Below are 15,034 nucleotides of genomic sequence, written 5' to 3'. Positions count from 1 at the left end.
CGTCTAAGAAAGGGAGGACAGAAGGGGAGCATTTTGGTTTCAAGTACAATAGTAGTCCGGGCAGCCCATGTCAGTGGTCCATAACCAACTACCTGTCTACTTCAATTCATTGTACATATATATTTCCCTTCCAGTTGGTCCTCACTTCCTTTTGTGATCCGTCCTTCACATTTACCACTTATCTATTGAAAGCCCAAATCACACGTTATCCACCCTTTACGTAACGCTTGAACTCTGGGCCATGAAACATAAAGTACTTCGCCAGGATTCTTTTCCGGATCCTCTCTCGCTGTAATCTCCAGGCTAGACTCGTGGAGATGTGCCATGCCTCTCATGCTTCCGTGAGAGTCCTCGTCTTGTTCTGCATGGCTGCCATGGACTTTCCCCTTTGTAGTTTGGGAGAATTTCTACTTACTTTTTAAAACCAGTTTTTATTGTGTTTTGGGAAAAATTCACAGAGCAAATTGGTTTTTCCATTCAATAATTCCTACACGTTTTGTTTTGTGATACTGACTGTAGTCCCCACCATAAAATAGCACGTGTCCCTCTTCCTGCCTGTGGATACTGTTCCCCTTGGTCCCTCCGTCCCTGCCTCTTGGTGTCTTCTAAGCTTTCTTCCTTCCCTTTTGATCTTGGATGGTTGGTTGTTCTAAAAAGTGCACACATCCTGGTTGTTACTGTTCCCTTATAGCCACGCTATTGTTTGAGTAAAAAATGAGCCTCAAGAGTAAGTTCAGTGCCAGGTTTGAAGGATATCTAAGGTTCATGGTCTTGGGAGTTCCTCCAGTCTCTATTAGACTAGTAAGCCTGGATTTTTTGTTGTTGTTATTATTATTTTTGAGGGTTTTTTACATTTTTCTCCTTCTGCTATGATGCCTTTACAAGAGGGCAGCCGTGGCAGCCAGGCACCACCAAGTTCTTTTAGTATCAGGTTTGGGGGGCTCTGTGGTTCATATGGTCCCTTAGTCCTTTAAACTGTTCCCATGGGTCTTTTTTCACTCTGTTTCCTTGGAGATTTTCCTCTGCTTCCTTCAGGAAGACACCGGCAGTTACATCTTAAATGGAAACTCGCAAGTTTTTAAGACCCCCGCCATGACTCACCATAGTAGGATTTACATGGTTGTTGTTTTTGTGAACTACATTATCCCATCTGACTTTGATGCCCCCAAATCTATGTTCCTGAACCCCCAGCCCCATGACTCACTCCCTCAAAGTATTTGGTTATGATGCTGATGTATCCACAACGTTGCCTCTTGTATGGTTTCTTGTATTCATGGATATATTTGCAGCATGGGTAAATAGATGTGTGAAATATCTTCTGTCCAACCTATGTACATTCATGGAGGTAGTCCTACTTACCTTCCCACACCTGTTCGGCCTGCATGTTTATCTATGTATCCACCCACAGATTATTGTGAGTACTATTATCACAAGATTACATATCTATGGCATTCACCTTTGCTGTCTACTTACTTAAAAGTGCCAATTCAAATGTCTTTTTAAAGATTTTTCTGACTCCATCATTTGGGTTCTCCTTCTACATTTCACTTGCCTTCAATCTTTATTGTAGCCCTTATTTTTCTCTCTCTGTAGAACTAATGCACATGTTTATGCATATGCATAGAGAGTCTACAAAAAGCTTGTAGCGTATGGAATGAAAAGATGAAAATAAAAATATATACTTCATTTCTCAACTCAAATTCCACTAAGTTCAAGATACTTTCCAAGTGATGATTATCAGTCATCTAATTTTATCCCTAAAGAACTGAGGGTCCTGGCAATTCAACCATGTCAGTGTAGTCATTTATTACCTTTATAACGCAAGGAAAATGGGCGCCCTTTGGCATAGTGGCTGCTAGTTGGGTTGCCAAGGACAAGATCAGCAGTTTGACATCACTAGCTGCTGCCGTAAAGATGTACAGCATTGGACACCCATTCGCGGCAGTTCTCCTCTGCTGCATGGATTGGAATCATCTTGATGGTAATTTTTTATGTAAGTTTTTACAATATTAATAAACAGAAAGAGATCAGAAGGAGCAAAATTGGAAGTGTCGGAGAAATACCTAATAATTTCCTCAAGAAATTCTCATTGATAAAAACATGAGCAGGAACATTGTTGTGCCGGAGAAGGACTCTCTGGTGAAGCTTTCCTGGGCAAGTGCCTGCTAACCTTTGGTTAACTTTGTCAAAACACTCCCATACTATGTAGCTGTGATCATTCTTTGCCCGCACAGAGAGTCAACAAGCAAATTGTGTGGAGATCTCAAAAACTGTCACGACCTTTGCTCTTGCTTTGGCTGGGCCACTTCTACCTCTTGATACCCGTTGCTTTGTCCTCAGAATAGCAATAGTCAACCCATGTTTCATTTCCTCAAAAAAGTGCTTCCAATTGAAAATTGGAAACATTTTCTGCTTTTGTCTGTCGATCATCGAGGCACTAACAGTCTTTATACCTGTTGAGTAGAGAGTTGGCTCAACCTAAATTTGGAGATCAGACTTGTGTGAGTTGAGCCAATTGTGATGTCTATGGTGTTGACCATTGTCTCTGCTGCTAAGAGTTGATCCTCTTCAATTGAAGCATGTACAAGACGAATGTTCTTCTGCTTCGCTTCTGAAACACGATAGCCATTGATAGCTGGTGATGTCTCTGGAGCATTTGCCCTCACAGACTTCTCAGGGAACAGCACTGATTTCACTATTCCTCCCGCGAAGCCTCACCATAAATTTGATGTCTGCTCTTGCTTCAATGATAGCAGACTTCAGGTTGCTCCGATGGGCCTCTTTGCAAATGGATGTCATCTTCTCCTCAATGCTTCACACGAGATCATGTTCAGACTTGTTATCATAAATTAGTATGAATTTATTTTTATGCCAAAAATAGAAACCCATGCTTAGTGTTTTTCATCATACACATTTTCTGTAAACTTCTGGAAAATAGTTCCTATACATGTATAGTGCTACCCTAACTGTTGATTCAACCCTGGAGGGAAGAGTAGACACTGCTCCTCAGATCCCCATGGCTGGGTCAGTCTTTACAGGAGCAAACTGTCACATCTCCCTCCCAATCAATGGCAACCTCTGATCAGCAGCAGGGTGCTTAACCTCCATTTCCCACTCCATACCGACCCAGCAGAGAACGGCCCTGTGGATTTCCCAAGGTTGCGATTTTTATGGAAACAGATCTTCATTTTTCTCCCAGAGAGCAGCCGGTGGATTCAAAACACCTGCCTTTCAGTTAGCGTTTCCCACAGTGGGTAATGCTATACCTTGCCGGGGGGGGGGGGGGGGGGGGGGGGGGAATGGGGGCTGGAACAATCTGACACTTTTTTTTAAACATTTTATTTGGGGCTCATACAACTCTTATCACAGTCCATACATATACATACATCAATTGTATAAAGCACATCTGTACAGTCTTTGCCCTAATCATTTTCTTTTTTTCCCCCCTTTTCTTTTTTTACATTTTATTAGGGACTCATACAACTCTTATCACAATCCATACATATACATACATCAATTGTATAAAGCACATCCATACATTCCCCGCCCCAATCATTCTCCAAGCATTTGCTCTCCACTTAAGCCCTTTGCATCAGGTCCTCTTTTTTTTCCCCCTCCCTCCCCGTTCCTCCCTCTCTCATGTGCCCTTTGTAATTTATACATCGTTATTTTGTCATATCTTGCTCTATCTGGAGTCTCCCTTCCCCCCCTTCTCTGCTGTCCCTCTCCCAGGGAGGAGGTCACATGTGGATCCCTGTAATCAGTTCCCCCTTTCCAACCCACTCACCCTACACTCTCCCAGCATTGCCCCTCAATCCGACACTTTATCCTAGATTATGGGCTGTAGTGTTTCATGGCCAAGGGGGTGCAGAATAATTTTTTTCTCCCTGAAATGGAAACGAAATCTCAATAAAACTCACGACTCACAATGACCCTAGGACCGGGTAGAAATACCCCGTGATTACCTGAGATGTAATGGGAATAGAAAGTGCTGGGTTTCTCCATGCAGTGGCTGCTAGCTGCTCACTATGCCTCCAGGGCTCCTTGTTTCCTCGGCAAAAGCTTAGAGCCTCAGAAACCCACGGCCCATTTCACCTTGTCCTGTAGGGTCGCTTTGAGTCCATCAACTCACTGGCAGTGAGTTTGGGTTGAGCTGCTTTCCAAAGGTTGTCATTTGCCAAGGACACCTCACATTCCCTCTCCCCTCCCAACGCCCCAGCGCACCTGGAAGATTCAAATCGCCTGCCTTTCAGTTAAAGGCCTCTGGCTTTGCCTCCAGGCCACTAGGAAGCCTAGGTCCCTCACACCTTGAAGGAGGTGCCCTCTGGCGCGCTTCCTTTCCTTTTGAAGTGACGGTTCCTAACCACTTCTATGCCAGATAGGGAGGGTAACCTGCTGCCTGTTTTCAACAACCATGAGTCTCTGTACTGCTTTAGTTTGGTTCCATATGCTGCCAGGATTTTGACACATCTGTTCAGTATTTGGAACTTTATACGTACAGATACTTTATATGCACAATGAAGATTACTTAGCTAGAAAATCATTTTTATGGCTATGTGCGAGTGAACTCCAAATACTCATGATTCCAGTAAGTGTTTCTCAAAAAGCATGTTAGTCCCCAAAGAGAATGTTCTACATCCTATTGGGCTGAGTGGCAACTGAGGTCTTCAGCGCTTAGGCCTCAAGGAAACAATGAATTAGTCCAGAGGAACCCCCACCCCCATGACCCTGAGCTGAGAAGAATCACCTGAAGGTACTGCCTGCTCTGATGTAGATCACAATTCAAAGTCCTGCACAAAGTGGGGGGAAATGGAGAACAAAACTCAAAATCATAAAAATGACCTCTGAGACTATGGCCCTTGGATAACTTTCCGCCCATGGGAATTAACCACATCCTGGGGATCAGCCAAGCAACAGGCAGGCCTGTGATGTGAGCAGTAACACCAGAGGAGACGGCGCTCCACGGTCCATACAGGCAACAGTATGAGACCACAGAGTCAGTATTGGCCCAAGAGCAAAGTTCAGGAGGCAGGAAGGGGCAGGAGAGAATGACAAACAGGGACAAAATTGAAAGGATGCTGTTAGCATGGCAACAGAAGGCCATGAAACAAAAGGTGTGCTTGTTTCCGAATGGGGAATTACTGAGCTCTGTAAACGTTGACCCAAACCACCATTTCGTAAAAGAAGAAGGGGCAAAGCTCTGAGGTTGTGGGAATTGTGCTGGGTGCTGGTGCCAGGGCCATAACGAAGTCAGATGAAGCTGTCCGTCCCTGTGGTGCAGACCTTCTTGTGGGAAAAACCAAAAAACTGAAAAAGGAACCAAGTAGTGTGTAAGAAGCGTAATAAAATGGACATTGGCGGAAGGCAACACTAGATATGATTGGTCTCTCTGAGGCAGGACTAAGATTTCAGTTCAAGAAGGAATCTGCTGTCCAGAGCAGAGGAAAGGGTATTCTGGGTAGCAGTAATAGCAAGTTGCAGTAGCCCCGGGAAGGGCAGCGTCCTGGTAGAGCTGTGGAAAACAGGTGAATGGAATGGAAGGTGGTCTGAGAGGCGATGGAGGTGGGGGACGTGCAGACCAGGGAAAGAGTGTGTGGGTTGTAGCTTCAGTGCAGTGGCTCTCTATTGAGCAGTTGTAAGCGGAGTACCAGGCACAATCTGATGTCAGCTGGCAGGTCCAGGGGCAGTTGACAGCATCTCCTAGCAAGAGGCTGTGATAGTGAAAATGAAGGGCAACGGTGTTACTATTTGGGATGGTGCTGTTGGGATTAATTGGGGAAGCAGAGTGCAGTAGATGTAGGAATTGGAGAAAGCGAGAGCAGCCAAGGGTGGCTGACAAGGATAAAAAAGACTTTAGGAGAACAGGTTTGGGAGGGATGGGTGCCTGCAGAGAGAAATCAAAGCCCTTGCTCACTAATCAAATAGGTATCGAGTGTGCTCGGCATTCTTCAAGCAAGTAAGTGGGGACACAGGATTAATCAAAACGGGCGGCCATCTGTGCCACCAGGGAACTTATATTCTATGATGTTTGTAGTAGTGCCATCTATTTTAGAGAAGATAAAATGTCCTCAGGAAACTCACTCCCTGCTAATGAGTCAAGTTTGACTCATAGTGCCCTACTGGACAGGGTAGAGCTGCTCCGGTGGGTTTCCAAGACCAACTCTTGATGGGAATGGAAAGCCCCATCTTTCTCCTGCTGAGTGACTGGTGGCTTCCAACTGCTGGCCTTGTAGTTAGCAGCCCAACAAATAATCTCAAGGTCATTTACGTTTTCAGAGGGGCGGTCAGGGAAGGCCTTCCTCTGTCAGGGATAATTGGATGGTACTTCCAGGCAGTAGGAGAACAAACCACATGGATTTTCAAGGGAACCGCCTTGTGTTCCAAGACAAGAAACAGCAAACGCACCAGCCATGAAGCAGGAGAGCAGTGGTTTATTCCAGGAGCTGAGGGAACAGTGGGGAAATATTCAGAAATTAGGTAAAAATGCCAAGGGGTGTGAATGTCGATCACATTCCCTTGAGTGCTCCCGATTATATATGGAATAGATGGGAAGCAGTTAGCAGGGGTTTGGGTAGAGTGGGAATCTGGTCTGATTTACATTCTAGCAAGAGCCTCTGGCTGGCATGTCGAGATTAGACCAGTGGGAGAGGAGCAGAGAAAGGGTCTTCCATAGTAGGGTGAAGCCTCTAGTCCCAGCAAGAGGCTGTGGCGGCTTGGTCAGGTGGTAGGGAGGGAGGAGGAACAGATTGTCAGGTTCTAGGTACATCTTCACCGTAGAAATAATGGACTTGCTGACGCGAACGACACAGTTCAAGATGTCTTATAAATTGTTTTCCCATTGAGGACAGATTCTAGGCATCCTACCAGGTCTTTACTGGAGACTCAAAATGAAATCAATTGAATAGGAATTCTGTTCCTAAATTAAAACATCTCTAAGAAGACTGATGCCACGATTCTTCATCATGGCCTGTTTTGCCTTCACCATGCAGTGCAAGGCACAGACTTTCCTGGTGCACAAAGAAGATCTAATGAGCTGTTTGCCTTTTCAGCTGTTTGATGGGGACAGTGAAAATGCCCAGTTGGTGGGAACGTTCTGTGGTTCATCTGTACCTGCTCCTTTCATCTCTTCTGGTAACTTCCTCACGGTTCAATTTGTCAGCGACCCAACTCTAGAAAGAGAAGGATTTACTGCTACATATACCATCGTGGACAGTGAGTACCTTGAAGCATTGTTGTATGTAATGAGATGCATGTGTATCAAGGATATAGGTTAGTCAATGTGTGTGTGTGTGTGTGTGTGTGTGTGTGTAGGAAAGCAACAGCCTCAATCTAATTATGTAAATATAGCTCCTGGGGTCTGGGAGTATGGGGATTGGGAAAAGGACATGAGCAGATGGTCTCATTCGCTATTTTTTGTTTTCTTGCCCTCTCAGTGCTGTGTGGAGGAACCTACAATGCGACTTGGGCCCCACAAACTATCGTGTCGCCAAATTCATCGGACCCTGATGCTCCGCTGCACACCTGCACATGGGTCATGGAAGCCCCTTCTCACCAGCAGCTCAACATCCGTGTGCTGGAAGTGCGGCTGGGCCCCCAGGACTGCTCGCAGAATTACGTGGAGTTCCAGGACTCCCCAGAGGTAGTCATGACAGCATGACTGACAGTCATGCCTGGTGACCGTTCCACCAGTATTTGCAAAGCACTTAGAATCACGAGGGCATGATTCACGAAATTCTCTAAGTTACTCACAGCTGAATATCTTTTTCTGAACTACTTATGACAGCTTAATGACCTTGGGCTTGATCCTGTTGGTCAGTAGCTCTCAAACTTTGGTTGGTGTACCTCAGAATCAGCTGGGTGTCTTGGTCAATACGCATATCCCTGAGCCCCACATTTAGTGGCTCATGCCCCAGAAATTAGCTATTAATACATATATTTGATGAGAACTGTATTGGACAGGGTTCTCTAGAGAGACAAACCAGATTGCTAGTAATTATATATAAATATATTTATAAAGATAGATATATAATTCAAGAAATAAACCATTAAATAGTATACAGATAGATAATACAAGAAATTAACAGTTAAATTATAAAGCAGTGAGACACTAACAGTCCTTTAAGGCTTGAGAGCTGGCAGTTGCCAGTCCCCTTTATAGAGAGAGCTGGGCTATATATACCCAGGCAGCAAACAGCAAGGCAGGTCCCACTGTCATCAACTGTCGGTCCCCAGTTCCAGAGATAAACATTCCAATCGTGTGGGCTTAAAGGGATCTCAACTCACAGTGACACAGTCCACAGACTAGGCATCCCACAGGTGTAGTGTACCCCTTTAAACTGAGGCACAGAACAAGCAAGGTGAGGCTCACCGAGCCACTTATCTCTCTGCCCTTCAGTTAATCCTACTTGTGTTTATCGGCCAGGCTGGCACAATAAACTATAGCAAGCACCTCTCCTATTTTGACCCTTATGCTTTGGCAAATAGTGAGCTATCTATCTATCTATCTATCTATCTATCTATCTATCTATCTATCTATTCCAGCCATAGAGTCAATGCTAAGTGACTCCTAGTGACCCTTTAAGATGGATAAGAACTTCCCTCTTTAGATTTCTCAGGCTGGAAATCTTCATGGGAACAAACAGTCTCACCTTCATCCCGAGGAATGGCTGGTGTCTTTGAACCACCAACCTTGTGTTTGTGTTTAAGAGACCAATGCTTACCCAGCAGTGCCATCAGGGCACCATGGACTAGGAGCTACTAAAACTCAGTAAAGAACACAGGGGGGTCAAGTTGACAGAAGACCTGAAAATGTGGCCATCATCATCATGGAGTTAAGTTGTTGAAAAGATGAAAGTACTTAGAAGACCCCGGGAAAATCTATAAAGTGAAGGGCCATGAAGTGCAGGTGGAGACCTGCTGAACACCAGCTTATCAGGAGGGTGTCACTGCAGTTTGGGGAGCAACTACTCTGCTACATCCCATGTGTTAGCAACAGTAACATCTGCTCTACTATCTTCATGGGTTTTAAGGTACTCCTCGCTCTCGGCCACAGTCGGTCCCCTGATTCACAAACAAGTCTTGGTGGGGAAAGGTTTGATGACCTAAGTGTAGATGTCTGAGAATGCTGGCTGCTGAACGGACACCGGCATTGCTTTGCACTGCCATCAAGTCCATGCGGACGCACAGTGACCCCCCTGTGTGTTCCGTGACTATGGGAGCAGAAAGCCCAGTCTTTCTCCCAAGGAGCTGCTGATGGTGTTGAACTGTCAACCACACAGATCGCAGCCCATCTCCTAACCACCACACCATCAGGGTTCCCTAGTTGTGTCCAAAGCACAGACATGGAGATAAATCCCAGGTTTCCACAGTAGCCAAGTGGCTGGGTCATTACGCCATTGATAATAGTTTCCACAATGAAATCTTCTGTTCCCTAGTGGGACCCTTGCTGAAAGAACTTGGATCCAAGTGGGACAAAGCTCTTGGTGTTAAGATTCTTACAACCTCCCATGGCTTCGGGAAGCCGAGACCCTAGGAATCATGGAAGAACACCCAGCAAGCACAGCGACGCTCATATAGGCACATGGAAACTCTGGGACAAAACAGCAGCTAGAGTGCCCTCAACTAAGCCCTGCTGCTTCTTAAGCATGGATAGTGTCACTGAATGAAACGAGTGGGCTGGCAGGGAAGACAGGCAGGCAGGTGACCCATGGGCCGGGCGAAATGGGGATCCTCACACGTCCAAGAGTGGGAAAGAAGACCATGTGTTGCACAGATGATGATGAGAAGATGTCTGGAGAGCCGGCACTGGGGGTAGGTAGCCACAATAGAGACGAAAGCCTCCCATATTTAGAGAGTGCAACATTAGGGTGTTTAATGGATCCCATGTAAAACATCAAAAGGCTAGCGTTAGAAAAAAAATACTAGAGGCATAATCGGAAGTTAGAGGCAAAAGATTTCCTCCATAAGAGTTGTTTTTACAAAAGAATGGACAGGTATTGGACTATGTACAATCGACACAGTGGGCACAGCCATGGGCTCAGACATGGTGGTGATTGTGAAGACAGCTCGGGACTGGGCAGTGCTTCCTTCCGGGACAGTTGCCAGTGTCAAGGCCAATCTCCGTCTCGTTGTAGTCCATCCATCTTGAGCCCTTGAAACACCAAAACTAGTTCCGTGCTGAATATTTAAGCCATGCTGTTACACAATGACCCCCGTGAATGCCTTAATTAGAAGGGAGCCTCTTTAGAGCCTGGCTTTCTGTTCCTGTCAAGGCTTCCAGTCTTGGACATTCATGGGGCCGTTCCACCCAGCCCTGTGGGGTCCATCTGAGTCAGAATCCACTGAATGGCAGCGAATGAGTAGCCTTGTTTTTCTAGGTCCTACAAGTTTTTCATCTCTGATGGGGTGCAGTCACCACTTTTCTCTCACTTTCTATTTAGTGGAAACCTTCAAGTTTTCCTTTGCTGGAGGATTCTGTCTTTCCCAGGCTCTAGCGTGCACTGGTTTGACTGTGCAGACTTTAAAACCAATGTGACGTGGCTTCCTCTTCATTCTAGATAAATGCGCATCCGGGAGTCCGACTTTGTGGCAGAAACGTCTCCACTGTTCCCCAATTTTATTCTTTGACCCGTACGGCAGTTGTCAAGTTCAAATCTGAGGTCTTTAACAGAGACTCGAGGTTGCGTTTTACTTATCAAATTGCAGGTAAGCGGGGGAGCTGTGTCTTTGATTCAGAAGAACTGTGGGTGGAGCGCCCTCTTGTGAGGCAATTAAGATTTGTTAACACCGACAAAAATACTACAGGGGACAAGACCTAAAACCCAGGTCTACTATATATAGCAAGTTACAAAAGTGCCTGGCAGAAATCCCCACGGAACAAACTATTAACTAAAATATTCAGAATATCAGCCTATTCGTCAAAATTCATGTTAAAATATACCAGTTATTTTACTAATAATCCATTTGAGTTTATATTAAAAACAATTATTACTGCCATCGAGTCAACTCTGACTCATAGCCACCCTGGAGGACAGAGTAGAACTGCCCCTGTGGGTTTGGGGGGCCGTAACTGTGGGAGTAGAGCGTTTTGTCTTTCTCTGGTGGACCAGCGCTTGGTGGTTTCAAACTGCTAACTTTCCAGTGAGCATCCTAATACGTAACCACTATGCCAACAGGTCTCTATGACTTGGTTTAGGAACTACTCTATATTAAATCTGTGTATCATACACAGGGGGCTTCAAAAAAGGTCGTAGAACAATGGGATTAAACAGTTCTCAACCTGTGGGTCCTGACCCCTTTGGGGATTGAACTACCCTTTCACAGGGGTCACCCGATTCATCACAGAAGCAAACTGACAGTGATGAAGTAGCAATGAAAATAATTTTATGGCTGGGGGCGGGGGGTCGCCGTAGCACGAGGGCATTAGGACGGTTGCGAACCACTGAATTAAATGATGATGGATTTTTCCCATGAACTTTTTGAAGCCCTTTCATGTATGTAACTATACATATTTACAGCTTTATTGAGAGAAATTCATGGATTTTACAACATGGTTTGGGTCAACACCAAGATTCTTGACTTCTCTCATTAGATGTTTCTTTCCAGAGAAACTTTAATTTGAGCCCAATTGAAATGAACGCTGCTTCTGATGAAAGGCAAACAAAGAAAAATACTTCTGGTGCTGTTACTAAACATGGGAAAGCGAACCCTTTGCCAAATTCCTCAGCACAAACCGTTCACTAAATAATTTCAAACAGAACTCAGTCCTGGGGGTTGAGCCTTCATGTCATGATCTAAAGGCCTTCATTGCCCACTTTGGTCTGACGAGAAAAATGCAGAGACTTCTAGAACATCCCCACCCCCACCCCCCACAGCGAGTGCGCCTTTTCCATATCTCCTGTGAGGGCACTTTGTGCTCACTGGCCACTCTGCTGTATTTTCTCTGGGTGCAGTGACGTCACCTCTTGGGGTCTCAACTGCCTCCGAGGTAAGTTCAGAGGCAGAACTAGCTTCTGTATCTAACGTGTTCACATTCGAGTGACCTTTTAAAACGATTGGTACTGAGCGGAAAGAGCATGACCTATCTGGAGGCATGCACTGTTAACGGCTCTTTCTCCCCTCTCAGATTGCAGCAGGGAATATAAGCAGGCATTTGGCAGTCTGAAGAGCCCCGGGTGGCCAGCTGAGTATAACAATGAGCTGGACTGCACGGTGACTCTTGCGGCACCGCGGAACCACTCCATCTCCCTCTTCTTCCATTCCTTTGGCATCGAGGCGTCCAGCGGATGCACGCACGATTTCTTGGAGGTAACATGCACTGAAATATCATCACTGAAGGATTTAAAAGACACCAGACTTTTTACCATTGACGCTAGTTAGCCATGGATCTCCTTATTCCATTTGGGGGCTCATTAGTCTTTCGGTTCATGAATACATCATGGGTACCTTCTAGGTTCAGGTACTGTACAGGGATTAGGGAAGAAACCACGTGCAGGGGCCTCAGAAGGCTCCAAGTCTCAGGGGAAAAGCAGACAAGGGCAGACTGTGACAACGCCATGTCAACAGCTCTCACAGTGGACGTGGTACAAGCACCCACATGTGCAGTGGCTGTGAGTCACAGATTACTCTACAGCGATTAATTTTGTTTTTTAACTCAACCTTGGAGATTGGAAGAAAACTTTGGAAGGAGGTAAGATCTGGGCTGTTAACCACAAAGTCAGCGATTCAAACCCACCAACCGCACGCTGGCGGTGAGGGAAACCCAAGGATGGAGGGGTGACGGGTCAGGCCCTCCAGCACTCACCATACTAGCAGTCCTCTTCCTGCGCGGGTGGGGGGGGGAGGGGGAGGGAGGGGAACTCACCACTGTGTCCAGGCCAGGGCCCCTTGGTTTAAATACTTGGAAAGTAGTTATCAAAAATACCAGAAAGGTATTCATTTTCCGTGGCTGCCAAAGGGTCACTGGTTGGTGTATAAAGTTAAAGTGCTCAGGCTGCTAACCAAAAGGTCGGAGGTTCAAGTCTACCCAGAGGTGCTGCTGAAGAAAGGCCTGGTGATCTACTTCCAGACAAAGCAACCACAGAAACCCTATAGATAGAACACAGTACGACTGTGGCACCCATGTCTGGGCCCACCCCAGTGCTCCTGAGTTTTCACTGGCTGCTCCACAGATGCAAAGGATCTCTCTCCTGATCAGCACCACCAGGCAAGCTGCACCTAGCACTGCCCTCCGCCCCCTGTGACTCCAGACAGGCAGCGCCGGGCCCTGCTTTAAATGATGAAATCACAAAGAGTAGGGGAAATTATCGGAATCTTGGGAACACACATGTCAATTAAAGTAGCATTCACACATGCTCACTTGGTTCTAAGAGCGCACTGCCTACAAAACCCTTCCTTAATAGGCCTTGAGGGAGTGCGACTGGGCAGTGGGAAGCCGTCTGGATGGAGAATGTAGTTGAACTCACAGTGTGCTTATCCACACACACGTTGACTCATTTCCCGTTGTTGTTCCACTCTCCCCTGACAGTTCATTGAAAGGGGGGGAGCGGGAATCCTGCGCTTCAGAATGTGTTTTGAGAATATGTAACAAGTCAGAAATGATATCCTTTTCTTGGATTGTTTGCTTCTCCCATACCAAAAAAAAATCCCTTTTGTTCTCAACTTAAGTGTATTTTGTATATGGTTTTAAGTCTCCTGACAGCAGAGCAGTCTCAATGAAGGGGAAAACAAACCAACTATGATACCATATCATCTCATAGAACTGATTGAAATTTCCACTGGGCAACATGGCCTCCCTTCCACCACCTTTTAAACCTTTACTACATTCCTCAAAATGCCTCGCCAAGAGCGAAAGTTGTAGGATCAAACTCCAACTCGTATATAAAATAAGTGCCCTGGTGTTTTAATTACTGTAAGTTACAGTTACCTGAGTCTAGACGCACATGGTTTTGCTGTATAAATTAGACATTGTTGTCCTTCGAACATGCAAGTGACTTTCGAGAGTGATTTGCAGGAAGGCTTTCCTTATACGGATATAAAGAGACACCCTACCCCCTACCCCCCATCTCATCAAGATGACCCTGCACCCACTCTCACCTCACCGCCAGCAAGTAGATTCCAACTGGAGCGACTGGCCCTCGGTTGTTCAAGGCTGTGGATCTTTATGGGATCAGAAAGCCTCATCTTTTTTCCGGGGAGCAGCTGATGGGTTCAAACCACTGACCAACGGGTTTACAGCCCAACGCCTCGGCCTTGGGCCTTCGAGTGATGCACAGCAAGGACAGACAGAAACGTGTATAGTTGTTTGAGGACATAGTAACAAGGGACTCTGGTTTTCACAGGTAAGGAATGGACCGGATAGCAGTTACCCGCTGCTTGGCAAATATTGTGGAAATCTTCTTCCCAATCCTGTCTTCACTCAAAGCAACGAATTGTACCTGCGATTCAAGAGTAATAATGCGATTTCTGCTCGCGGATATGAAATTGTATGGACTTCGTCACCCTCTGGTAAGGCTTTCCTAACTTGTGAGGGACAGCAGGGCCTGGGAGGAGAAGAGGAAGTGTCTGATAGAAAAAGGGATTTTTGGACGACATTGTCGTTTTTAGATAAAGTTTTGGGTTCGACTATTTTGTATAGGGGACACTTAAGAATCTTATCAATGAAAGTGCATAAATTCTTTGTGTTTCTATTATGTTCTATATAAAAAAGAAACCCCAAATAAAACTCAATGCCATCAAGTTGATTCTGACTCATAGCAACCCTAGTGGACAAGGTGGAAGTGCCCTGGGACTCCCCATGGGAGTGGAAAGCGCATCTTTCTCCCACTAAAGACCTTGTGCTTAGCAGCCCAACACAGAACCACTTCAATATCCAGGATTTTTTTAAGTTCAAGATCTCCCCTCCCAAATCTGAGTTTATAAATGAATACCCTAATGTTTAGACCTTCAAACATGTTTAGTATGAAATAGACTTATTTTTATATATTTTAGTAAACATACCATATATACTCGTGTATAAGCCGAGCTTTTCAGCACC

General features: G+C 45.6%; 1 protein-coding gene across 1 annotated transcript in view; it reads left to right on the top strand.

Moving 5' to 3' along the window:
• Positions 1-15,034, top strand: part of CUBN (cubilin) — a 306,910-nt gene that overhangs the window by 285,203 nt on the left and 6,673 nt on the right. The window contains exons 61-65 of the mRNA XM_075552448.1: positions 7,050-7,212; positions 7,434-7,639; positions 10,557-10,704; positions 12,125-12,306; positions 14,340-14,505. Of these exons, the coding sequence (XP_075408563.1) occupies positions 7,050-7,212; positions 7,434-7,639; positions 10,557-10,704; positions 12,125-12,306; positions 14,340-14,505 (865 nt within the window). The remainder of the gene's footprint in view (positions 1-7,049; positions 7,213-7,433; positions 7,640-10,556; positions 10,705-12,124; positions 12,307-14,339; positions 14,506-15,034) is intronic.

The sequence above is a fragment of the Tenrec ecaudatus genome, chromosome 6 (assembly GCF_050624435.1).
Source record: "Tenrec ecaudatus isolate mTenEca1 chromosome 6, mTenEca1.hap1, whole genome shotgun sequence".
Classification (NCBI taxonomy): domain Eukaryota; kingdom Metazoa; phylum Chordata; class Mammalia; order Afrosoricida; family Tenrecidae; genus Tenrec; species Tenrec ecaudatus.
This window is presented reverse-complemented; position numbering and strand designations above follow the sequence as displayed.